This window comes from Capra hircus, chromosome 7 (genome assembly GCF_001704415.2).
Source record: "Capra hircus breed San Clemente chromosome 7, ASM170441v1, whole genome shotgun sequence".
Lineage (NCBI taxonomy): Eukaryota > Metazoa > Chordata > Mammalia > Artiodactyla > Bovidae > Capra > Capra hircus.
In genome coordinates, this window is record NC_030814.1 from 42,651,146 (window position 1) to 42,678,028 (window position 26,883).

The 26,883-nt window shown below is 39.7% G+C and overlaps 1 protein-coding gene across 4 annotated transcripts in view; it reads right to left on the reverse strand.

Annotated features, from left to right (window-relative positions):
• SGCD (sarcoglycan delta) overlaps positions 1-26,883 on the reverse strand; it is a 1,076,456-nt gene that overhangs the window by 240,621 nt on the left and 808,952 nt on the right. For all 4 annotated transcript variants that reach the window (XM_013965725.2, XM_018050121.1, XM_013965722.2 and 1 more), the window contains one exon: positions 791-892. In XM_013965725.2, coding sequence (XP_013821179.1) covers positions 791-892 — 102 coding nt within the window. The remainder of the gene's footprint in view (positions 1-790; positions 893-26,883) is intronic.

Sequence of the window (26,883 nt, forward strand, 5' to 3'; positions counted from 1 at the left end):
TCATCAAGACTTGAAAAAAATAAAATAAAAAGAAAGAGAAAGAGCTTTGGTAGAAGGCCATGGTTAACAGAGAAGCTTTTGAATTGGATTTCCTGAGTTGAAATCCTTACTCTGCTGGTTCATAAGAACGTGGCTTGGAACAATCTACTTCTCCAAGCCTCAATTCTTTAATCTGTAAAATGAAGACAACAATAAACATCATCCTATTGGACCAATCTGTGAATTATATTAGATAATGATAACCCATCAGAAAAGCAAAGTGCATGGGACAGAGCACACACTCTAGTGTGATCATTTAAATACCATTTTTGAGCATAGCTGTTAATATATTAAATTGATTCTAATCAACCTTTGCCATATTGTCCACATTCTTCATAAAAAAATTCTAGTTCTTTAGAACTAGTTCTCTAATTCTTTTAGAAAAATTCTATTTCTAAAGAGGGCTTTGAAATACTTGACAATTAATAGCAATAGGAAGACTTTCTTGGATTTGTATAGCACTTTAATGCACTTCCACATTTTTTTTCTTGTTTTCTTTGCAGCACAATCTAGAAAGTTCACTAATAAAGGTTATCACTCTCTATTTGGCAGGGTTGGAAAGAGGCTCAGAGAGGTCATCTCATTTGTACTACAGAGGCAATTGCATTCAAAAGTTCTGATTCAAAGGCATCTGACTATGTACATTGCCACCCCTTTCCTCAACCTTTTATATTCAGTCATTGGCAAGATGATTTCCCCCCAGATTTAGATTCAAGAGAAACAATGATCCCTTCTTCCAACAGAAACTTACTGGTCGGGACTGGATTTCTTTGGCGTAGAGAGGTTGCAAGAATTCTGAGTCTCCTTCTAGCTTTAGACCTTTTTCTGTGATTCTCAAGTTTCCCATTCCATCCTAAAATAGAGGCACAGAGAGAACATGGAAAATTTGATTAGTCCAAATTTCAAAAATACCTTAGGTTTTCAAAAATTGAAACAAAATTATTGCCTTTCTTTTTAAGAACGTGGAATGAGAGGAGGTCAAAATGAAGACAATATATTAGGAGGCACTGTTCAGTGTGATTATGCATATTACCCTCTTTGCTAACTTATTCTGAGAAAATCTATTTCAAACAATCTTGGAAAATTGAGTAAATTTTTCAAGCAAGCAGAAATCTAAGCAGCACAGATGAAAGGCATCCTTTTGACTAGGCAGTGGTGAAAGAATGGAGGCAGGAGATGAGTGTGGAAAGAAGAAAAAGATGATTTCCCAGGTTAAAGTAAAAGATCTGATTTCTGAAACTATGCAGAAATGACAAATTGCAGTCTGTTGGTCTAATCCACCCTTTGGACATGGTGTCTTTGGCTCACAAAATATTTAAGGAGTCAAATTATTTACTAACATATTTATTAATACTTTATTATTGGTGGGCTGCTGTCTAGGGGGTTGCAGAGTCGGACACGACTGAAGCAACTTAGCAGCAGCAGCCGCAGCATGGAAATATTGAAATATAAAAGTAGAAAGGATAAATAGCAAACACCTATGTAGTTATCATTCATCTTCAACAATTATCAACTTATGGCTACTTTTCTCTATTACAGCTACTATAGCCAACTCCTTTATTTAAATATAACCATAAGCCCATATAATACCATTACCACAGCAAAAAGATAAATAAAATTACTGCTAAATATTATCAAGTACCCAGGGTCAATGTTCAAGTCTCGTGAATATTCTTCTCGTTATATCTTTTTGTTTGAAATCAAGTTCCCTATTGCAATTGTTTGATACATAAAATACTAGATCATCTCCTTAAATCTCCTCAATTTCTGTCACACATCCACACAAAAAAACACACTTATTTGATAAACAAAATGACATTTTTTCTAATAGCATTTTCCCCAGTTTTGATTTTGCTGAACATTCCCATAATTTCACGTCATGTGTTCCTTTCTCTATTGAATTTTCTGTAAGTCAAGAAGCTTGAGGAGATTCAGGGTCAGTTTTCTAGGAAAATACATCCTAGAAAATGAAATGTATTAGTTTTCTTTTGTCAATCACAAATAACCACAAACTCAATGGTTTAAGACAGCACAAATTTATTATCTGTATGTTAGAAGTCAGACCCAGGACTCAAAGGGGAAAATCAAGGTGACAGCAGGGCTGCTACACTCTTTTAGAAGGCCCTAAGACAGAACCCATTTCTCGACATTTTCTCATTTCTCAAGGCTGCCCACATTCCTTGGCTTGTGGCCCCTTCCATCTGCAAGTCAGCAATGGTTGGTTGAATCTTTCTTACATCGAATCATTCCAACAATGAATTATCTGTCTCTTTCATTGTTTTTTTAAATAACTTAGGTACAGATTTTATTCAGATTTCACAATTTTTGACAAATTTTATTTTCTTTTTTAAAAAACTTTTAAAATTTATTTCTAATTGAGGGATAATTGCTTTACAGTATTGCATTGGTTTGGACATTTAAAGTTCACGAAGCATACAAGGATAATCTATGCTAAGATCTCCTGGTTAGCAACCATAATTCTATCATAACATTAATTCCCTTTTGCCATGTAATGTAACATATTGATGGATTCTGAGATAGGACATTGATGTTTTTAGAAGGGAGGGCATTTTTCTGCCTACCACATGCTCTATCAGGAAGCAGTGAACATCTTTTGTAATGATGTCATAAGCCACTGGTGACTGAGAGGATCCATTATTTCAGAGATTTCAAACTGGTGATAAAATAATTATTTCTTAATTTATTTTCTGGGGTATAGCATCAACAGAAATTATATATCATCAACTACATGTTTACCCTAAATTATATAAAAACTTGATAGATGCCTGATTTTTCCTCCTTTATTGATTAATATTCAAAATTTGAATTGGTTACCTAATATTCTCTAAAGATGACGAAAGGTTTTCTTTTTAAAAAATATCATTATGAACATTTTGGTTTGCTTCATTCCAGTGCAGTTTTTATTCCTACTGAAGTTTACACTGTTCTCTTCTTGCTCAGTGGGGATCTCTTCAAGTCCTTTAATTAAGACTCAGGCGTCTTTAACCACCCTCTTGTTTCTGGCATGGTAAGATGTTCCAGGGTTATCTTACATAAGCCTTGCACCAGGTTGGAACCAGCCATTTCTACTAAGAACCTGGGTTCATTTCAGTGGGAAATGGTATTTAGATACCATAACCTAAGAGCTTGTTTATGTGACTGGCTCTTGTTTACATGAAGAGAGCTAGAAAATGAGCTGTGTATATGTTTTAAATGGAATATATCATGAGTTTTCATGAAATTTCAATTCAAACCTAGGCCTTGTAGGTTTTCATTTAACCTCATGGATCTTACACTGTTGTTACCTATTTTCCATACCAAAAATCCCTGTTTTCAATAACACCACTATGACTACTCATTTGATTTAACCCACAAGACACAAAGAGCAGTTTCAGAAAAACCAATGCCACTATCATACTAACATTATGATTAAGAAAAGCAGCTAAAAATTTGCCCTTAAAAAATCTTGAGTATGTACAACTAGTAAACTATAGCCAAATGGCTACATTTTAAAGTCATTTAAAATAGTTCTATTCTGAATGGTTATGTCAGCAACCTCTTGTCAGTTAGGTTCAACTGTTTCATCCCTGTCCACCCACCTGCTGCTTCAATTTTTCATGAATGCTTTTTTAAAGTCTTGTTTTGGTATAGATTTGTGAACTATTTAGATGGCACTAAAGTCAAATCTATAAACCAAGATACATTCAAAGAAGTCTAGCTTCTGTCACAGTATATTTCTGTCACATTATATTTCTTTCTTCTCCAAGTAAAGGTGTGTGTTTGTATCTGTATTAGCCAGGGTTCTCCAGGGAGACAGAACTAATAACATGTCTGTGTAGGTATGCATGTACAGATATCCACATGCACGCATGCACATTCACTCACTCATTCATTTTAAGGATCTGACTTAGGAAGTTATGAAGACTGACAAATCTCCAGATCTGCAGACTGCAAGCTGGGGATTCAGATTAATTAAATAAACCCTATGTTTTATATATATATATATATATATATATATATATATATATGATTTAAAATATATATGAATATATAAAATACATTAAAAATTTATTCCTGCATTTTCCCAAAACCATTTGAAAAGTGCAAAATTCAAATGAAAACTTCGGGTTTTCAGCATCTCATGAAAACTGAACGCATGGCAAGTCCGAGTTGGCCTTCTCACATATCTGCCATTGGCTAGAGGTAAAGAGCAGCCTGAATCAAATGCTCTCTAGGTCACCACAATTTTCACCCAACCTACATCACTAAGCTGCGTTTTCTCAGACTCCTAAAGCTTCTGACTTAAGTCTCCCATATCTTCTCTCCAGCACTGCCGTCTGCTCTGTGCCTCAATACACTTGGCATAGATGCTGTATGGGGGTAGGGGGACTCTAAGCGACCAAGTGGAGAATGCTCATTTTTTCCCCAATTTTCTTTATAACAGCACTTCAGTCCATGGATGAGAACAGATCTTTCTTGGTCAATATTGTTCTTTCATGGATAGCGGGTCATCTGTCTATTTCTATTGTTACTTGTGGGGACAGCTTTTCCAAAAGGGTCCTAGCCTGGGCATTTAAACCCCGTGTGAGGGGCAGTAGGCTGGAAGGAATGCCCATATCACACTAGCATCAGGGAGGATCCACAACAAAGGGAAAAAGCAAAAGCAAATATCCACACAGCCCTCCCCCCACCAAAAGGGTGTATGAGTTATTGTATTTTGGGTTATTATGATGATTTCCATTAACTGGAGAAGCAGACCTTTTCATAGAAATGTAACAGAGAAAGCAAACCTGATTCCAAGTTGGATCTATTCCCTTGGCTCTAACCCTTGAGCTCCCTGTTGCTTGTACTTAGTCATGCTGATCTGCACTTTTGTAAAAGAATGTTGGCTAGACTGAAAAACATGGGATAGCTCATTCTCAAGGTGCTGGCCTTTAAAGGTATAACACTTTCCCATTCATATAAAGGTAAAAAGGTGCAGAACAGCTATGTTGTTATAGGTTTATACTAACATTCCGACCAGACCCACATGGACAGATGCAAAAACAATGGATTCCTGCAACAACAAGCCATTCCCCCCACTTTTAGTATAAAAGAAGCCTGAATTTTAACTTGTATAAGATGGTTGTTTGGGACCCTTGCATCTTTCCCTGGTAGCGCAGCTGGTAAAGAATCTGCCTGCAGTACAAGAGACCTGGGTTTGATCCCTGGGTTGGAATGATTCCTTGGAGAAGGAAATGGCAAACTACTCCAATGTCCTTGCCTGGAAAAGCCCATGGACAGAGGAGCCTGATGGGCTGCAGTCCATGGGATTGCAAAGAGTCGGGCATGACTGAGCGACTAACACTTTCACTTGGGACCTTAGTCTACCATCTTCTCAGTATGAAGTCTTTCTGAATAAAGTCACTATTCCCTGCCTCAACAACTCATCTCTGAATTTCTCGGCCTGTCTTATGGTGAGCAATATAAGCTTGGATTCTCTGTAACAGAAACACATACTAAACCTGACATCTATAGATAGACTTTTGTGGTTAAGTTGCTCAGTTGTGTCTGACTTTGTGACCCCATGGACTGCAGCACACCAGGCTTCCCTATCCTTCACTGTCTCCTGGAGTTTGCTCAAATTCATGTCCACTGAGTCGGCAATGCCATCCAACCATCTCATTCTCTATCACCCCCTTCTCCTCCTGCCTTTAATATTTCCTAAATTAGTTAATTTTTTTCTGATGTGTATTCATCAAAGCAAATGGAACTCCTAAATATTCTTAAACAAAAGATTATATTTGGGGTAATCACCAAGCTAATTTCAAATAAATCTCCTTCCTCTCTTATAGTGCATTCATAAATATCCTATTAGTATTTATTGATGACTTACTATGTTCCGATTACTATATTCTGTGTTTTTTATACTTTAATTTCATTTTCTTTATCATTATTGAAATTACCATGCTACTTCTTGATTTTAACTATAAGAAAATAATCATATAGATGCAAAAACATTTTGCTTCAAAGTTATTCATCGCCATCTCATTTTATAAAATAAAAACATGAAAAATTAGAAAATAAAAGTTTCACGTTAAAAGGGTAAATATGCTGCAATGGGATATGATGTAGCTCTTGTAGAGGAATATTTAAGATCACAGGCAAATATTCACAGTCCATTATCAAGTGAAAAAAATTGATTAACAAATACATATGTATATTTCATACCATTTTTATAACTATATATACATATTTATATACATACATACATGCACTTAAGAGGAAAAATTCTAGAGAACATTTCCCAGGGAAAAAATTATACAAAAACATATATTTAAATGTTAAGGTTAGCTATTTTTATATGCCTAAAATATGAGTATTCTTTATTTTCTTCCTTTCGCTTATCTGTACTATATAATTTTCTGTAACAACTTTTGTATTTTAAGAGGTTATAAAACATTTTCATGCTTTATTTCAAAAATCAATCTTTATAAAAAAATCTATTCTATGTCATATATTTGATGTTAGTGGTAATGAACACAACTGGCAATGCAGGAGACATAAAAGATGAGGGTTCAATGCCTGGGTTGGGAAGAGCCCATGGAGGAGGGCGAGGAAACCCACTCCAATATTCTTGCCTGGAGAATCCCACGGACAGAGGAGCCTGCTGGGCTGTAGTCCACAGGGCCGCACAGAGCTGGACATGACTGAGTCGACTTAACACATATGCCTCCTTACATTATCTAAAGTCATCTCCTCAATGGTCTTATGAGATAATCATTATTTTCCTTATCTTATACATGATAAAATTTACTGGTAAATAACTTATTCACTGGTAAGTGACTCAATAAAAAAGGCTGAGCACCGAAGAATTGATGCCTTTGCACTGTGGGGCAGGAGAAGACTCTTGAAAGTCCCCTGGACAGCAAGGAGATCAAACCAGTCCATCCAAAAGGAAATCAGTCCTGAATATTCACTGGAAGGACTGATGCTGAAGCTGAAACTCCAGTACTTTGGCCACCTGATGCAAAGAACTGACACACTGGAAAAGATCCTGAATGCTGGGAAAGATTGAAGGCAGGAGAAGGGGATGACTGATGATGAGATGCTTGGATGACATCACTGACTGAAAATGGACATATGTTTGAGTAACTCCAGGAGATAGTGAAGAACTGGGAAGCCTGACAAGCTGCAGTCCATGGGCTCGCAGAGAGCTGGACACGACTAAGCAACAACAGCAACAACTCACTCACAGTCACATACCTAGTTAATGACAGAATCAGGAATTTAAACTCAAGACTATCAAATTCAGACTATATCCTTTTACTCATTATTCTAACCCAATCTAATGTATATCTAAAGTACCTTTCTTAATATCACCTTGATTTTCACTTATTTAGTTGGTGTGCTCAGCAACTGTAGAGAGGGTCATCTCCAACTGCAAGACTAACACCATCCAGTTTTATGGTCAAATACCTTTTTTCCACCTTCCCAGAGTCTAAAGGCTCTTTATTACAACCCAATTGCCTCCCATGGGACTATACACAGGCTAAATCATCTGCTATTTCTGGGAAGCCTACTGTGTGCTTAACTATGTGCTGCAAGCTATGGGGAGGCAGAAAGAGGAACAGCCCTTCTCAAACATGTCCTTCGAGCTGTTTAGAATACAGGTGGCACACAGCCAAAGAAGAATAGTCAAGGAAATATAAGAAAGAGCAACATTTGAGAAAAGCTCATCTAATCCAGCAGTCAACTAACTCCTTTGTAATAGCAGTTTAACTTTTACTTAAATGCCTTTTTTTTTTTGGTAAGAAGTGTGCATGCTCAGTCACTCACTACCAATTTGCCAAATGCTTATTTTTTCTTCCATTTACAGATTCTTCCCACACTTGTGCCTCATCACTTCATTTTTCCACTTTCTGTCCCAGTCCCCAGGTCTGCCCAAGATATGTGGTGGGAAAGCTCTTTCCAGTAGTGTGAATTATTGTCATTGTGCATGTGTGTGTGGTCCGTTGTGTCTGACTCTTTGCAACTCCATGGTCTGTGAACCACCAGACTCCTCTGTCCATGGAATTTTCCAGGCAAGAATACTGGAGTGGGTTGCCACTTCCTACTCCAGGGGTTCTTCCCGATCTAGGGACTAAATCCTGGTCTCCTGCGTCTCCTGCATTAACAGGTGGATTCTCTACCACTGCACCACCTGGGAAGAACCTGAATCACTGTGATTAGCCTCTATTTGCAAACTATAATACAGACTAGAGTAGCCAACTAAATATGTTCTCACATTAGCATCTCCTTGATAGCTCTGGAACAATCAGACTGGATTAAATGCACACTGAAACAGCTTGAGAACAGCCTTATTTAAAGCTATTTTACTTTAACTGCACAAGAAGCTACGGGTATTATTAAGACAGGAGTTTTAGGTCAGTTTTGAATCAAAACTTCCTTTCCAGTAAGATGGAAAAGAAGCATTGGGAAGATTCACAGTCATTCCCAAAGTAATTAGAAATAGACCATTTTTCCCCCCTTTCTTCAAATGGCAAAATGTCATTCTTTGAAGGAAGCACGAAAATTCTAGCAGCCCACTAGCTGGCCTTGACTGAGCCAACACCATCCAGCCAATGGTCCTACATTTGACAAAGTACACTTGGGACAGAAGTGGGAACCCAGGACCCACTGTCCCAGTGAGGGAATGGTCTCTGCTGACCTGTCAGTACAGTGTCCCCTGTGCCTACCCCCTGCCTAGCACACAAGAGTTTTCACAAACACATTTTTTCCAGGCCAAATTAGAGTGGCCCCTTGTACGGTCTTCTGGAGGAGATAGGGCCTGGGGACAGGAACAGAGGTGGGTGGAATCTAGAGGGAATCTCCCTCTGAGCTGGACCAAAGATGATGGCATTTGTTCTTTATATTTTATCTGGGTCAGACTGTCCAGCTGATTGTTTCAAGTGGCCAGTTTTCCACAAGATGAGTTGAGAATAAATGCAGAGATTTCAGAGTGGCAGGACAATAGACTGAAATATTAATTTGTTCCTTTCTTCATCTCTCCCATGTCAGACCCCAGCCCCTTTCATCACCACTTCAGATAGGTTCTCAGGCTTTATAATCATGTAGCTTAGAAATTTTGAGAGCAAAGAAGCAGAGGTGGCCTGAAAGCACTGGGGTTTCTTATCATTTGTAAAAGGTAACTCTGAATAAATGGACTGTGTCAGGCATGTTGGGCAGGGAGGCAAGTAGAAGATGAGATTTATTTCCACTGGGGATGGAGAAGGCATCTATGATTTCCATGAGTTCTAGAGACTACTGTCCTGCTAGCATCCCTAGGGGAGTTAGGACCTCAGAGAGAAATGGCTTCAGGGCTTCAGCCTCTCCAAACTGCCCCCTTCCCTGGAATAGCAGAGAGATCCCTTCTCAAGACACAAAGGGACCACAGTTCTCTCAGCCATTGCCAGTGAAGGGCAGTGACTAGTGCCCTCCAGGGCTAACCCACTAGTGCTGGGCAAAATATTGAGATGTCCAAACATCCTGAGTGCTGCGGGATGCCCTGTTGGCCCTTGTGGAATGAGGGATGAGAATCAGCATTACCTTCCTCTAAAGAAAGTATTATTTCTTGCTCCTCTCATTTTCTTGCTATATCAGCATCAAACAGGTTTTTAATTCCATCAGCACATTTTCAAGCTTGAAGTAATGCCAGGTCCTATTTTAGTAAGCAGGTCTCAAGATGAGCTCTTGTAACAGTTTTAATGGTAGGCATTGCTTGGTTTTGATCAGAGTGAAACAACTGTATCTGCACACAGATTGCTTCAGAAAGGCAAGCTTCAAGAGAGATGGGATTTTGTTGTGTTCTCTCAATTCCTACAACATTGCTTGACTCATAGGATATGCTCAGCAAATACTTGTGAAGTATTATAATGTCATTTCAAATAAAGCTGTATTTTGAAAGGTGTACTGTGGGAACTGCAAAGATGTTAAAAGCTCAACCTGTCCCTTGAGCAGATTTCAAAATACAGCAAGAGTTCTCAACTAGGGTGGTATAGTACTGAATGGGTGAAAACTGGTGATTGGGTGAAGATGCAAATCACCCTCTTATGTATAAAGCACAAATATGCTTATATATAGAGTACATACACAGTATATTAATATAATTAGAATTTCATGGTGAGGGGAGTGAGACAATTTGGGGAGGGTGGTGAGTCTAAAAATGCTCTCGGGGAAGGGGAGGCAATAATGAAAAGCAAAAAGTTGAGAAATTCTCCACCAGAATGTTATAGATTTCGAGACTGCTCCACCTTCCCTCCCTTTAATCCATAAGCAGCCACTTCTGCCATTCACATACTGAACCATCCTCTCGGCCAGTAAAATGTAATCACATGGTAGCGGCACATGTAAAGCAGAAACTCCTTAATGGGACAGTTAACACCTTTTTCATCTGGCCCCAGCCACTCCTCCAGCCTCATCTCATCAGTTTCCCTTCACTCTGTCACAAAGCAGGCTAGCAATTCCTCCAAATTCTTTCCCTTTTTAGCTTTCACTAATGTCCCTCCCTTGGCCAACAAGGCTCTTCCTAACCCTTCTGCCTCTCTCTCCAGTCCTTTGGTTTTGGTCAGATGCCTTTTCTGGGCCCTTCTCTGACGTGCACACTTTGTGAGCACCTCCATCACAGCATTTACCCACGGCAGCACAATGAGCCATTGACATCTGTGTCCTTCCACTCGACTTCAGATTCCGTGAGACGAGGGGTAGTGTGTCACTCATTACTCCATCTTTCTGGCCCAATATATTGTCTACAACTAAGTACGTGACTGCAAGAGCAATAAAAAGTAAGCTAGAGAGGGCTCAGGAAAGATGCATCAATGCAAATGAAAAACAGTAACAAAGCTGCCATTGCTATAAGCATTAGGCAAAGCACTTGACTGACATGTCCATTAATCCTCATGATAACTCTAGTGGGTAGGCAATGTTAGCCCATTTCATAGTTGAGAAGACTGATGTTCGGATGCCCTGATAGTCTAATTACGAAATGTAAGTCCTTCACTACCACACTGCATACTGCATGGTTAAGATCCAACTGTTTGCCCAGCCCTGTGTTAAATGCAAAGTGATGAGGACTGAAGATCGAGTCCCTCCCTTCTAGAAGCTTCTCGTTTAAAGGACAAAACACAAGTAACACACATAATGGCAATGGTGTGGAGATACAGGGACTCATAGTCCACTGGTGGGAACACGATGTGGGGGCAGGCACTTACGAAAGGATTGGACTGTTCAAGAGTTAAACACACAGTTACCACGTGACCCAGAAACTCCACTCTTAGCTGTCTGCCCAAGATAAATAAAAACCTATGCTCACACAAACCATTATAGTATAGTTCTTAATAGTCAAAGAGGAGAAACAAGCCAGATGCTCACCAATTGATGACTATATAAAATATTCTATATCTACGCAATGGAATACTATTTAGCAGTGCAAAAGGAACAAAATGATCCATGCCACAACACAGATAAATCTCAGAAACATTATGCTAAGTGAATGAAGCCAGACACACAAGATCACATATTATATGAGTCTGCTTATATATAACATCCAGTGAGGCAAATTTATAAATGCAGAAAGTAGATTAGCAGTAGTCGTAGATTAGGATTGAGGAGTGACTTTAAAAAACCCTAAGGGATTTTACTGAGATTACGGAACTGCTCTAAATTTGGAATGTGATGATAGTGGCCAAAACCAGTAAATTTACCAAAAATCACACTTAAAGGGCTGAGTCTTACAGTGTGTAAATTTAACCTTAACAAGTTTTTTTTTTTTAAGGGTAATAGACATGCACTGATATTCCAAGAAAAAAGAAACCCAGTTCAGGAGACATGACATGTGCTTTCAAATTCTCCAAATCAGTAAAGAGAACAGGTTCAGAGACGTGTGCTGGGGCAAGAGGTAGCAGGTTCAGGAGGGAACTGGTAAGAGACAACGCCAGTATTTGTCCTCAGCTGGTGTGCAGCAATAAAAGAAAGATGCTGGCAAGGGTTCTGTTCCCATCCAGGACCAAGCCTGGGGATGGAGGAGCAGCGTGCGGAAGACACAGCAACTGCACCAGACCCAGGAAGCATTTACTGACCAACCCAATTACATTGTGGGTAGTCCAGGAAGTTGCTATTGATCTTTTCCAGCGAGCATTAAATATTGGAGCATAATTGGTGCTGAATCACAACACAACAGCAAAGACCACATGACCCCTCAGTGTCTGGGTCACAGGTTCTGATCCTTTGTGTTAGTTGCTATATAATCTCGACTTTATCCATATGTTCCTTCTTTTACCATCCATGTCAACTTAGCCTATAGTTTTTCTTTCTTCTCCTTATTACTTCCCAGTTATCACCAAAGCTAAGCCACAAAGACTGGTTAGAATGGTGTGTGTGTGTGTGTGTGTGTATGTGTGTGTGTGTGGTGTGTGTGTGTGTGTGTGTGTGTGTGTGTGTGTGTGTGTGTGTGTGTGTGTGTGTGTGTGTGATAGAGAGAGAGAAGGGGGCATATAAGACACATACATCTGTCAAATTGCTTTGCTGCCTCACTGAATCAGAATTGTGGTTTCTTATTTTTGCTTTATAACATCCCATCAAGTTGTTTTTAATGATTTATAGGTCCAAGGCCATGGTATTTGAAGCATTCTATATTTCCTGGATGCCAGTAGTAATATATAGATGGGCATCCTTTGCTCTATTATTTTCCTGGGGATGAGACAATTGGCCAAAGAGAGGGAGTTCCTCTCCCATGCATACACACAGGGAATAAGCCTCATTCTCTTTATTTCTAAATGACTTTGTTCCTACTTGTTCTTTAGGGCATACCTCTCAGTTTCCTTGAGAAGTCTTCCATGCTATTCCTCAATCTTTTAGAAACCACCTTATCTCAGTAACGGGAACACACAAACACATACACACAGCATTATGGTATACTGGCTAAGAATATGAATTCTAGAATCAGACTGCATAGTTACAGTGCTAGTTTGACCACTTAACTTGCTAGTACCCTTACATATCTCACTCTCTTTATATGAATACTTAGAAGATAATAATATCCTATAAACAGAGGATTAAATCAGACAATTCCTGTGTATCAGTCAAAATACCATGGTAACAACAACAAATTCCCAGTGGCTTCAAATGATAAAGATTTCTTTCTTACCCAAGCTACATGTCCATGGAAGTTTAATGATAAAGCAACTAGGGCATAGAATGACAGAGCAACCACCACTTTGAACACCCTGCTGCTCTCTGTATCTTCAGGCACATGTACATCTATATTTCCCAACCCACTTATGACAGGTTTGGCCATGAGATATGGCTTGTGAAATGTGTGTGTGCATGCTAAGTTGCTTCAGTCGTGTCCAGCTCTTTGTGACCCCATGGACTGTAGCCCGCCAGGCTCCAGGCAAGAATACTGGAGTGGGTGGCCATTCCCTTCTACAGGGGATCTTTCCAATCCAGGGAGTGAACTCACATCTCTTATGTCTCCTGCATTGGCAGCCGGGTTCTTTATCACTAGTGCCATGGGCATAAGTCAATTCATAGCAGATGTTGTAACAGTCAGAGCATACTCTATCATGCTCGCCTATTATTTTCTCTCTCTCTAGACTGCAAACTTCAAGCAGCAGGAATAGTACCTTAGCTGTCTTTTTATCCTAATCACCTGTCATAAACCCTGACACAGAGTAGGTAGACAGTAAATTTTGACTGAATGGATGAGAAGTCTTCTTTCAGCTGCCAAGAACTGTAAGTTAGATCTCAAATGAAGTCAAGTCTGGTTGAAAAGTCAACATGTCCTGGGTGCCACTCACCCAGACCAGTACTACGCTTGGTGACCATCTAGGAAAACAGAGCAACATGGGGATTATTGTGTACCTCAAGACATGGGTTAAAGATTATCTTTAAAGAACGTTTTCAAGGAAATGTAAGCACATTCCTAAGAATCACGAGAGGAGTACAGACAGCACCTGGGCTTAGCCTTGACCCTTCCACTAGCCCTCAGTGCAGACTTGGAAAGCCTAGCTGTTCTGCCTCTGTTTCCTCCATTTCATGATGGCAAGCTGGACAGTATGAACATTAAGGTCTTTTTCACTTTAAAAAGTCTTATTCTATGATGCACAGGAAGGAGATACTCTCTGGACAACAACAAATTACAGCTGTCACTGGGAACTGGTGCTGGCAACCCAGAGAGGCTGCAATTAGCCTGTCCTGTGTGACTTGTGGTTTTGCCAAAGACATTCTTGCAAAAACTCTTACAAATCACTCCCAATGTACACCCAGATTTGGGGAGGATTTAGGCATAAAAACCAGTGCCAACACATTGTTCTGAAACAGAAACTTGTAAGCAACCTTTAAAAAGAGACATCAGTGGAGAATTTATTGATTCTTTAACGGGAAGAAAATGAGAGATGGATAATAAAGTGTGAGTTGCTATATCCCCTGTCCCAGGCGAAAAATGTGAGCTTATGAATCCTGAGCTATTGTTGATAAGGGAAGGGACTCATTTATCTTAAGGAGACACATAAAAGAAAATAAGTGAAATATGATTAGACTCATGCCACGTGCTTCGATTAAGCGCCTACCATGGCATTCCTGCTGCTTGGTGAACACTCCCCACTAGTAAAGCCTGATCAAGACGCTGGCCTGAGTGGTATGGAAAACGTGTGCTGCGAAAATTCCTTTCAAACCAGATCCTTTCCCCAGGGTACGCACCCCAAGGGAGCTAGCTGTCCTGCCCTCCCTCTATTTTCATTAGGAAAACTTGTCAGTTGTACACGACAGTGTCTTTCATGAGACTTCAAGTTATAGCTTCAAAGAGGCCAGTGCCTTTTGGATCCGTGTGAGAAAGGTTTCAAGGGATGAGTTCAGAAACGGGAAGGCTGGCACGTGCCCTTCTGGCACTAGAGCTGTGTTACCTATGAATTTGGCCCTTCTGTTCAAGTTTTGATGTCCAAATTGGCCTTCCAAAGGACGTACTCCCAGTCTTCCAGATGTGTTGTCAATTTCCACAATTACCCTTTGCCTTAAACTAATGAGAAGCAACAGTTGTCTGGGGGAGATGTCTAGGGCTGCTTCCCTTGTGGGTACTCCTAAGGCACAATAATCCTCTCACATTTCATGCACATGTTCTCTAAAGAGTAGGACAACTGAATTTAGCACAGGGAATCACTGAATGCTCAGAGAACCCCATCTGCTCAGTCAACAAAGTCATGCACTTTTTTTTATGCAGAGGATTACACAAGCAAGAGCTATGAAGTACTGGGAAGAGGACTAAGGCAGCGTAAGAGGGTAGAAGGTGAGGAGGGAGGAGAATTTCAATTTTTGATAGGAGGTCCAAGAATTTATCTCTGAGAAAACACCCAAATGAAGTGAGGGAGCCAGTCATAGGAAGATCCATGGATAGAGGGGATAAGCCTGGCGTATTTGAGGAACTCTAAGAAAGCCAGGATGACTATAGCGGAGTCACATCTAGCTCTACATAAGACGGAGGGTAGTAGGAGCTGAATCCCAACGCTTGTAAGCGACCAGATCTTGGAGAAGATGCTACTAAGGAGTCTGGAGTTTTATTCTTTACCTGATTGGTGACAAATGAACGTGTTAAGGAAGGGAATGCTGAGAACTGGTTTCTATTTTAACTTAGATAAATTCCAACAAGATTTTCATGAAAGGACTAGATACAAGTTTGATGAATTCACTACTTCAAGTTAATTTCAAATTGTTGCTGATCATTGATTCTGCAATTTTCTTCAATTTTAATATTTTTTGGAATGTACTCCCCACTTCCTTTGCCTAGCCAAATTCAGAGACCACAGTGATCAAGACCATGAAGTTTGGAATCAGAATGATGCATTGTTGAGTTCAGGTCCCATGCTAGTCATTGAACCTTCCCTGAACTTTTTCGAGTAAAATGGGAAGCATGTTATCACTCCTTCAGGATTCTGTGTGTGTGTGTGTGTGTGTGTGTGTATCTGCTCATGCATACACAATTGATCTGCTTAAACGCAGTGCTTAGAATACTACAAGTACTCAACAACACCCTATATCAAGCTATGCATCACTCCATCCCCTGGATCCCACATCCATCTCCCCTTTCCTTCCTTTTCCTGACTACCTTCTCTGATCTTCCACAGCAGCCACACTCTTTAACACAGAATTTCACTTACTTGATTCGATATGCATGGAGAGGCTTGGGTAAGAGAAGGAAAAAGAGGGTCAGTTACAGAGCTGCCAGTGTCAAGAGGATGGAGAATGAAGGAGATAAGGGGCAGTTATGAAGAAGCTAAGGGAGTTTGCCACTAAATTTTTCTCATACAGTTACTAGTACAAAGTGAAATATTAGAGCTCACCCAGTATCTTCAAGTTAGTAAACCAAGAAGAAAGGAAAGGGGGAAGGATGTTTTAGGCTTTGCTAAAACTGAGTTTGCCTTCCTATCTGGTCAAGATAGTTCTTTAGCAATTTCAACATAAAGAATTGAATCATCAAATATTAAGAGGCTGAAGCAGATTAATGGGATTCTATTTACCTTTTATTCTCTTTTAAATAACCATGCCAGATATTACTTGTACCCCCATCCATCCCTTAAGAAGAGCATCTTGAATAAGTCTGAACAGTTCCTGAGATCCAGAATTGGGGCAATTCTCTGGGCAAAAAGAGCAGACAGAGATTAAAAACTCATTGTGAACCCAATCATAACCACTTTTTAAACCTTATTTTGAGATGATAGCTGTGATGGTTAATTTTATGTGTCACCTTGACTGGGCTATGGGGTGACCAGATATTTGATATAACGCTATTCCAGGTATGTCTGTGAGAGTGTTTTCAGACGAGATTAACATTGAATAGGTAGACCTACTAAAGCAGATTTCCTTCCTTAAAGTGGGTGCACCCCTCCAAGTAGTTGAAGGCCAGAATAGCACAAATGGGCTAGTCATTTCTCTAGTAAGTGGGGATTTTTCCACATTTAAACTGAAACGTGGCTCTTAACTGGGGCCTACTGGCCTTCGGACAGGAACCACATTATTGGTTCTCCTCGGTTTCCAGCTTACCAACCGCAAATCTTGAGACTGTCCAGGCTCCAGAATCATATGAGCCAATTCCTTACTATCAGTTGCTTTATACTTACATATGCACACACATTCTATTAGTTCTGTTACGTAGGATAATCTTGGCTAATGCAGTAATAGAGAAGTCTATTCCCAAATTCAGTTTCTGAATTAAAGGAGACTTTCAAAAAGATTTATCCATATTACATAACTCTTCAGTCACCACACCCCCCTTAAAGATGTGACCAAATCACACTCTTGGAGAGACCTAAGACTTTCTCAGCCTCTGCTTGGGAACAATAATCACTACTGTCATAGCCTGGTAACCCTTCTGTGTCCTATGAGAGGGAAGCCCTATTATAGGACAGTATTAAGAATTATCAAGCACCCAGTCAGACCTTCACTTGGCTCTCTCCCAGAAAATGATGCCAGGCTTAAGATTACAATGTGATCATGAAAGAAGAAGCTATATCACAACTCGAAAGAACTTATGGTAATCTTGACATTGATGAGAATGGGGCTGTCACAGGTACTGGGAAATTAATTCTTTAATACCACGTAAACTGGTTGGGTGACAGATGAAATGGTTGGATGGCATCACTGATTCAATGGACATGAGTTTGAGCAAACCCAGGGAGATAGTGAAGGACAGGGAAGCCTGATGCGCTGCAGTCCATGGGGTTGCAAAGAGTCAGACACGACTTAGTCACTGAATAGCAGCAAACCAGTTGGGAATAGTTCAGAAAAGGTTTATAATTACTATAGCCGGCTAGGAGGAGGGTGCTTCTTCATGTTCTGTTAGTGTCTACATGCTTGTAGAAGGATCTTGAGAGATTTGCCTTTATTTTATTGGTGGCTCTTTCTATGATTGTTGGGTATAAGGAAAACATAGAATGATTTATGCATTCCTATATTCTCCACAGTCCAACTATGTAGGAGAGGTTAACAAATAGGAGAGTACCTTCTCTTATACTCAAAACATGGCAGAAAGAGATGCATAAAATAGAAGTGGAAAGAATACAATATCTCTCAGGTCATGCTTAAAAGGTATAGCAGAGGAGACATCAAGTTAACCAGAAAGTGTTCATCTAGGGAGATCTCGTTCTTCAGGAACAACAGATATATGCATTATGGTAATGCTTCTTGCACTTTTAAAACTTTTTGTATTAGAAACAATTTTTTTTCAAAACAGTTACTTGACAGACATGCCTCATTCGCTTTCTTTGCACTTTCAATTTTGACTCAAATCCTATTATTCACAAGATATGAATTGGCCAGTGGGAACATTTCCAACAACAATATTTCAGAATTAAAATCTAATTTAACCAAGATGACCCCTGGCAATCATCAAGCTCAGGTAAAAGGAACCCCTTCAACATAAATGGCCATATGTTATTCATTCTGTCCAGAGCATTTTAGGAAAAGTATTGAATCATTTCTAATCATCTAAGCTGCCTTTCTTATCATATAATAACTTATAATGGGCAAGCCTTAAAAAAAGTGTACTATACCACCATAACTAATATATGTGTGAGAATGACATCCAGTCTAGGAAACACAAAAAAATCATTTCAGAGTGGTTTAATAAGAGGGGAGGTGAATAGTTTAAAAAATGTGCAGCTTAATATGTAATCATACAATGAAGATGTTAGCTTAGGGAATAACTCAATACTTTCTTCCTTAACTTCAGGTTTTAAAATGCCCATTTTTATGGAGCAGGCAGTGACAACTTTAGTATCAAAAAGATTCATCCTCATATGTCGATTCTACTCTTTTTCACCTGTGTGACCTGGGGCAAATCACTTAATATTTTGCACCTCAGTTTGCTCAAAATCAACAAGCTACCACAGTATATAAGGCTGTGTTAAGTTATCTGGCATAGAAAGTGGCAAACTGTAGGTGTTTTATCAATACTATTTCCTCTCTTTTAAAGTAGAAAGAGATTTGGCCTTAACATGGTCTTTTTAGACAAAAAAAAAAAAAAAAAAAAATCCTTCTTTATGGATAGAGATTCTTGAGGCTAGGATTATTACAGATTTTCCCCATCTTTCATAATAATGTCACGTGCTAGAGAATGTGTTCTTTAGTGGATCCAGGCTAAAGCTCATGGAGTTATTTCCCTCAGGTTCTGGCCTGACATAATGGGACTCATGTGAGTTACTTTCTATATATTGGAAAAAACCTGGTTTATGGGATGTCAATTTCAGACTAGTGGAGTATTCACAAAGTTTCTTTCTGTTGCCATAGATTTCAGCTTTTAAACCCTATGACATATCATCTCCATGGAGAAAGCCATTTAACTGGCTCCAGGTTACTTCCTCTCTCACCTGGATTTAGCTCCAAAGTCTGGGTTATGGTACCATGAGATTTACTCTAAGATCTGTCTCCAAGTGAGTAAGAATGTTAGTGAAGATGCCCAAAAGCTGGTTCTAATCTCCTGGATGATGTCAGCTTTGCAAACTTGAAACAGAAAAACACTGTAATGCGTAGTGGGGTTTTACTGAAATTCAATACCTAGAAATGTGCTTGCTGTTTTCTTTAAGTAAGATCAAAACCAGACATATGAAACAAACTGCCTGGCCTGGTGTACTCTGAAAAGAGTACACCTCAGGTTAAATAGATAAGTGGTGTTGGACTCTTATTTTCAGGGTCACAGCAACATACATTACTTGCCAGATGGCAGGTACCAAGTACTGGACTTTACAGAGGCTTTTGATCTCAGGAGAGAAATTAAGAAATATGGAAGAAAAGGAGGCACCTGAACTTCCCTCCAGAACTGACTCCACATACAAATGAAACTGCAAGATTTCTGGACATCTCACTCCTTTCAGCTGTCAGTGGGCAAAGAGAAAAGAAGGGAGGTAATGTGAACCACTGTTCTGAGTATCAGGAGTCAGTAGCATTTAAGATGGGCATACTGCGTCAACTGCAATTTGTATCAATTTTCTCTCCACAACCTCAGGGTGACCCTTTCTCCCTCCAGTCAGACATCTAAGATTTGTTGTCTTCTAAAATGTCAGAGGCTGATTCCTGTTAAATATCAAGCACGCATATAAGAAAAGTAAGAATTCTGTAAAACCCAAGTCCATGATCTCAGGGGCTTGCAGGCAAAGTCACTGCAGCCACAACACTGGTCTTCCTGCTCGTCCTCTGAACACATCAAACAGGTCCAACCTCAAGACCTCTGTACCCGCTGGTCCTCCTGCCGGAAATGATCTCCCCCAAGCTCTCGACACAGCTGGCCTCTTCTCTTAATTCAACTCTTTCTCAAATGTGACAGCCTTCAAGAGGTCTTTCCTGACCACGACATGTAACAGAGCATCTTTGCTTCATCTCTGCTAGTGTCCTGCTCAGTATCTGACATTCCACTTTTACTTTTTTGTGTATCACTGATGGCACAAAGAGAGACAAAACACTTTCTTTATTGTTGAAACAATGTCTGACATATAATAAGAGCTCAATCAGCACTATTTTTTTTTTTAATAAATGTGGTATCTTTGATGAATCATCAAAGCCAAGTCTGGGCTTCCCTGGTGGCTCAGACAGTAAAGAATCTGCCTGCAATGTGGGAGACCCAGGTTTGATCCATGGGTCAGAAAGATCTTCTGGAGAAGGGAATGGCAACTCACTCTAGCATTCTTGCCTAGAGAATTCCATGGACAGAGGAGCTTGGTTGGCTACAGTACATGGGGTTGCCAAGAGTCAGACACAACTGAGTGACTAAGACTTCCACTTTCAAAGTCAAGGCACTGTGTACAAGCTGATTACAAACCCTGGGATCCCTCCCTCACCTTGCCTTTAAAAATGCTTTGTTGAAAACCATCAGGGAGTTCGGGCTTTCTGAGGATTGATTTGGTGTTCTGGACTCCTTGTACAGCACCTTACAATAAACACTGATTTTTCTTTCACTACAAACCGGGGTCAGTAGATTGGCTTTACTGTGCATGGGTGAGCAAACCTAAGCTTTGGTTTGATAACATCTACATATAAAACTAAAGCATTATAGAGCAAAAAACAAATTTTGTAGGTGATGTAAATCAACTTGGCCATTTCAACAGAAAAATAAATGGGGGATAAGGCTTTGGGGTTTACCTGCCCACAGTCACACAAGTTGAAGTGGCAGGGCTACAGCCATAGTTTAGTCTCCTGACTCCTCATCCAGTGCTTGTTCCACTTTAGCTTTCTGTTAGTACTGAGCAATGCCCAGATCAGTCAGACCTTCTGAAAGGCCTAACTTCCTGTGGAACAGGACAACAGAAAATATCAAGCAATGAATTAAAACATGGACCTTACCTCACTCCAGAGTTGTGTTTGCAGAATCCTAAAAATTTAGGTCATCAGAAAGAACATCCCGGATAAAAAATCTCAACATTCCTCCAAATATTTTGAATTTATTTTAGAGCCAGAAGGCCCTAGCAATCATTAAGTGCAATTTTGTAATTTTGCAAAGGATGACATTGATTTTAGAGAGGTTACTTTCCCAGTTTCACATGAGTGGTCAAAATGAAGACCCCAAAATTTAATGAAATGATTTTTATACTACTCTATACAGGTGATCTCAACTGTCTGAAAAAATTGTTTTGAAAAAATTCCTTATTGTGCTAATCAAACAAAATGGATTTGCTAGCATAAAATGGTGCAAAGGAAGCCAAGCATTGAGTAAAAACACTCTAGAGGTGATATCATTTACTCTACAGCAACTGAAAAACAATTCTATTTTTCATCTGACAAATGAAATAAGTGTCGGTCAAATGCAATTCTCCAAACCAGTGTTTACTATGGGGCTCAAGGCACTGGGGGAACTTGCCTATGGCTTTAACTAGGGTAGATAACTTAATAAATTCTTGTTGGGTGGATAAATGGATAAGTGAATGAACAGAGTAAATAAAAGGCCTATGTTAGAAATATAAAAGGAAAACAGATGGGGCAAAGTGTAGAGCTCTGATTCACAAAGCTGAGAATTAAGACAAACACTTGGTGTGACAACAGGCCAGCACCCAAAGGCCCCGAGCCAGGCAGCCGCAAGAGCGCCTCTAAACCAGGGGGTCATGTTGAACCGATGACTCAGATAAGGAAACAAGAGTCCTAAAGTGATAAAAATTCATATAGTTGGTGTGAAGGGGTGGGGGGAGAGGGAACAAACAAACAAAAACCTTGCTGGGGCAAGCCTAACCCTCCTTCTTAGGAAGTGAAGAGAATGAAAAAGTCACACTTCTGGACCATATTTTTTGAAATCATCTTAACCAAGCTATAGAGTTACAGACAAGTAAAGTAATTCTGTCCCAAATTTCATGCTGTTTGAATATATGAACTGTACCAGGTAACCATCAAACTAAAACTGGAACAAATAGCATTCATGGGGTAAATAACGCGGATGGGCCGGCAGGTCAGGCTAGGCCAGCTAGATGGCAATGATAAGAGTGAATATTTCAACTGACTGAGACAATCCTCCATCAAACTCTGGAGCCATCCATATCAAGTGTTAGTGGCTCAGTCATATCTGACCCTGTGATTCCATGAACTGTAGCCAGCCAGGCTCCTCTGTCCATGGAATTTTCCAGGTAAGAATACTGGAGCAGGTTGCCATTTCCTTCTCCAGGGGATCTTTCCAACCCAGGGATTGAAGCGGGGTCTCCTGCTTTGCATGCAGATGCTTTACCATCTGAACCACCAGGGAAGCCCCACATCAAATGTGGGTACAAATGTTAAAAAAAAAATCAAACCCAAACTCCTTCCCCTTATACCCATGTTGCTGTTACTGAAACTTGGAAACATACTACTCAAGATAAAACATCTCCAGCTCAAGTTTTTAACGGAAATGCACTTATCCTTTTGTTCATGGCATCTGCATGAGGTTAGCTCTTCCCCACTCAACCTCTTTTTGTTGGAAATTCTCCTGCTATTCACCTGCACATCCCTTCTGCTAGCTCACAGGCTCGAATGCCAGGGCTTCTTCTGCCTTCTTGATCCCACTCTATACTACTTCTAGGATCACAGGAGGAGTAACAGCAGGCTTCCATGAAAAGTTCTTCCACTCACTATTGTATGGCCTGCAATGAATGGCTCTCAATCAGGGGTGATTCTGTTCCCCAAGCAGACATATAGCAATGTTGGGAAATATTTTTGATTGTCATGATTTTGGTGGGGGGGCGGTGGTGGTTAACAGTATCAAGAAGGCAGAGGCTGCGTTGCTGCTAAACATGCCTAGAACAACCTCCCACCATAAAAATTATTTGGTCCAAAGTGCTGAGATGGAGAAACTCTGCCCCAGACCATTCAAACACTGTAGATATCCATTTCTAAACAGACTAAAAGCATAATACTGTCTTCTCTGTCTAACTCAGTATCATGTAGGGAAGACATCTTGATAAGTGTAAGCTTATCCATGTACGTGTTTTAAAAAGTATTTTATAAATTTACTTTTGTTTTTAGCTCCTGATACCTCTTCAGATTATATAAAGAGGATTAAAAGAGCTTATAATCTTGCTCATTTACAATATTATCTTCATATTTCACTTTAGAGAGGGTATTTATTCGAAAGAAAACACAGAGTTTTTCTCACCAAAGCCTAGTGAGCAAGCATTGCTGTTCCTATTTTTGAGATAAAATAATTGACGGAAGGAACATCTGCCACTTTCATCGTGGAAAAAAGAAGAACATTGAGAGTTATAATATTCTGATCACTGATTCAGTAATCATTATTTGATGTTTATATGTGTAAACCTATAACAGTAACACAATGAAAAACTGTTACCTATTTCTTACAATATACTAGACAATAAGCTAAATGTTCAGTATATACTGACTGCTTGTAATGACCCCTGAGGCAAGTCCCATTATTATGCACACATGCGTAAGTCTCAGAAACAAGTTATTTGCCCAAGGAATGATGGAATTGGCCCAAGTAAATAATGAGGCTGAAATCTGAAATCAAGCTTGTCAAAGTCTAATGGTTGAACTCAAATACTATGCTGTACTATGCTTGACACTGAATGCATGTTCTAGCGATTGGGAGTAGAAAAACCAAAGGGCTAATCAGACACAGGCTGCCCTCATTATCTAGCAGTTTCCTAGAAGAGATGAGATCTGATCAGGAAGGGAGACAAGATTAAGTGTCAGATTTGGACCAATGACATTCCAGAATGGGATTCTAAAATTTAGAGCATAGGCATGTGCGTTCAGAGTACTGAAATCAGAATGAGGGAGAAAATGAAGCAATGCATATCACTTTATGATCCTTATGCTGCTAAGTCGCTTCAGTCGTGTCCGACGCTATGCTACCACATAGGCAGCAGCCCACCAGGCTCCCCTGTCCCTGGGATTCTCCAGGCAAGAACACTGGAGCGGGTTGCCATTTCCTTCTCCAATGCAGGAAAGTGAAAAGTGAAAGTGAAGTCGCTCAGTCGTGTCTGACTCTTTGCAACCCCATGGACTGCAGCCCACCAGGCTCCTCCATCCATGGGTTTTTCCCGGCAAGAGTACTGGAGTGGGGTGCCGTTGCCTTCTCCAATGATGCTTATGGTAATATACAAAATAATAAAGATTACCTAAGAAAATATTAGAACATTAATTTTTTAGAACACTTATTTAGGTATCTTATTCTTAATTACATTGTTAGGTACATTATTCTTAATGACAAGAGAGAGTTTACATAGTGGAAGTGGCATGAGTTAAAATAAATTAGAAATAACTTTTCCTTATAGACAGGTCTAAGCCAATGATATCCATGAGAAAAACAAATACAAGCTGGAATTTTTGAATAGCCATATTACAAAGTGAAAAGAAACCATTGTTTCATCATGTAACCAACTTTTTTTTTTTCTTTTTAGGTGCTAAGACTTCAAAATCTGGTGTATATTTTATGTTTACAGAACATTTTGATGTAGACAAGCTAAATTTCAAATCCTCCATAACTTTACATGTGGCCCCTGGCTCATATTTACCATATCAGACAGTGCAGATTGAAGCCTTTTCTATTTTTTGGCATTTCTGGAAACTTCCAATAAGAACCCAAATCACTGTGATCATTTGGGCTGCAGTGACCTACTCAGTCTCTTTCACCTCACAGTACTGGAATCTAAATCTCCATCCCCAGTATTGGGTCTTGGATCAGAGACTGATACTTCAGGCACCACAGCAGTCAGTTTCCCCAGTTTAGCATCTTATTAAAGCCTCCATAGTCAGATGGCCAGGCATGGGAGTGGGAAAGGAGGAAACTTCTTCTTCCAGCCAGGGGCATGGGACCAGATGACTGGCTTTGTGGGTTGTGCTGGTTCCTGAGTCCCCAGCCTCTGTGACCCCAGCAGGTGGTATATGGGATAAGTCGGGATTAAAAAGGCAAAAGGAAGCATAAGGTCCCTTCACAGCCTTGCTAGTAGAGGACAAGGTAATTAAAGAAAACTGCTCATGGATCCCCCACCCTGGGTTCAGCATCTAGGTGTGCCTCTTCCCCAGGTGCTTCTATGAAATACATCTATTCAGCAGTCTTTTTTAATAACTTGTCTTTGGAAGGGATCTGAAATTCAGTGTAGAAATATTTTCATTCTTCTTCAATAAATTCCCATGAGGGCAGGTACTATTATTATCTCCCTCTTTTGACAAATGTCGATGAGAAAACCCCAGGATCATGTAGATCAAGAGACATACAATAGCAGAAGTTTTAAAGTAGGTGCCTGTGAGACATTCTGGGCAAGCAGACGTAGTTTTTGGATACAGTTAGTGTTTTAAATCCCTGGGTCAAGAAGATCCCCTGGAGAAGGAAATAGCAACACATTCCAGTATTTTTGCCTGGAGGATCCACCTCTCTCATCCTGGAGACGGTGAGGACTGATGAGCTACGGTCAATAGGGTTGCAGAGTCGGACACGACCAAAGTGACTTAGCACACACACGGTGTTTTAAATAAAATATAAAACAGAGCAAACACTAAGCCATTTAGATTGTGGGTTTCTCTGGAAAAACCGTAATATTTAGCAAAATAAAAGGCTCAAATTCCTGCATGATTACAACTGGTAAAGCTGAGTAGACATCTTCCTTTTCATGCAGTCAGAGGCTCCAGGTTCAGAGCATCATAGTCCTCTGACCTGTAACAGTCTCTCCCTGTCTCTACCCATTGTTACTGGCCCTTCCTTGTATTTTTAAGATTAAAGCACTAGCTCAATGCATCAAACTTTAATTAAGAGCGTTTACATTTTTTAAATGGAAGAAACTTGAGGTTACAGGAGTAAAGGCCTCACTGCGGAATTTCAAATACTAATATTCTAGGTGAGAGGGAAATATTTTTGTTATTGATCTTACCTTAGCTTCACTACTGTATCTATTAATATTATTCTAATCTTCTCGCCAACATTATGGAATCCATTCTAAAATTGTGTTCAGCTCATCAAATGATAAAAACAACGCTGAGAGATTTAGAGAGGTGTTGAAAACCATTTCATATAACACTATTAGCAGGTGGGTTGGGATTCGCTCTCTAAGCTGTCTTTGTACTGCTTGATACTGTTCCTTTCACACAATTCTCAGTGAATATTGTGACCTTTTACATACATAGTGTTCTGTAGGTATGGCCTTTCAAGGCAGTAAAACCTGAGTGTTAATACCTAATGGGCCTTTTAAAACCTTGCAGAAAGTTCCTTAACCTTCTGAGATTTAGCTTACAGAATTTTCTAAAAAACATGGCGATTTTCAGTCATGGAAATCTCAGGAAGAGTAAAGCACTTAGCATTATTCCTAGGAGAGAGTACAGTTGCAGAAAATGTTGATTTCATTCCCTCTCCCCTCCAATCTAGTTAACTAAATA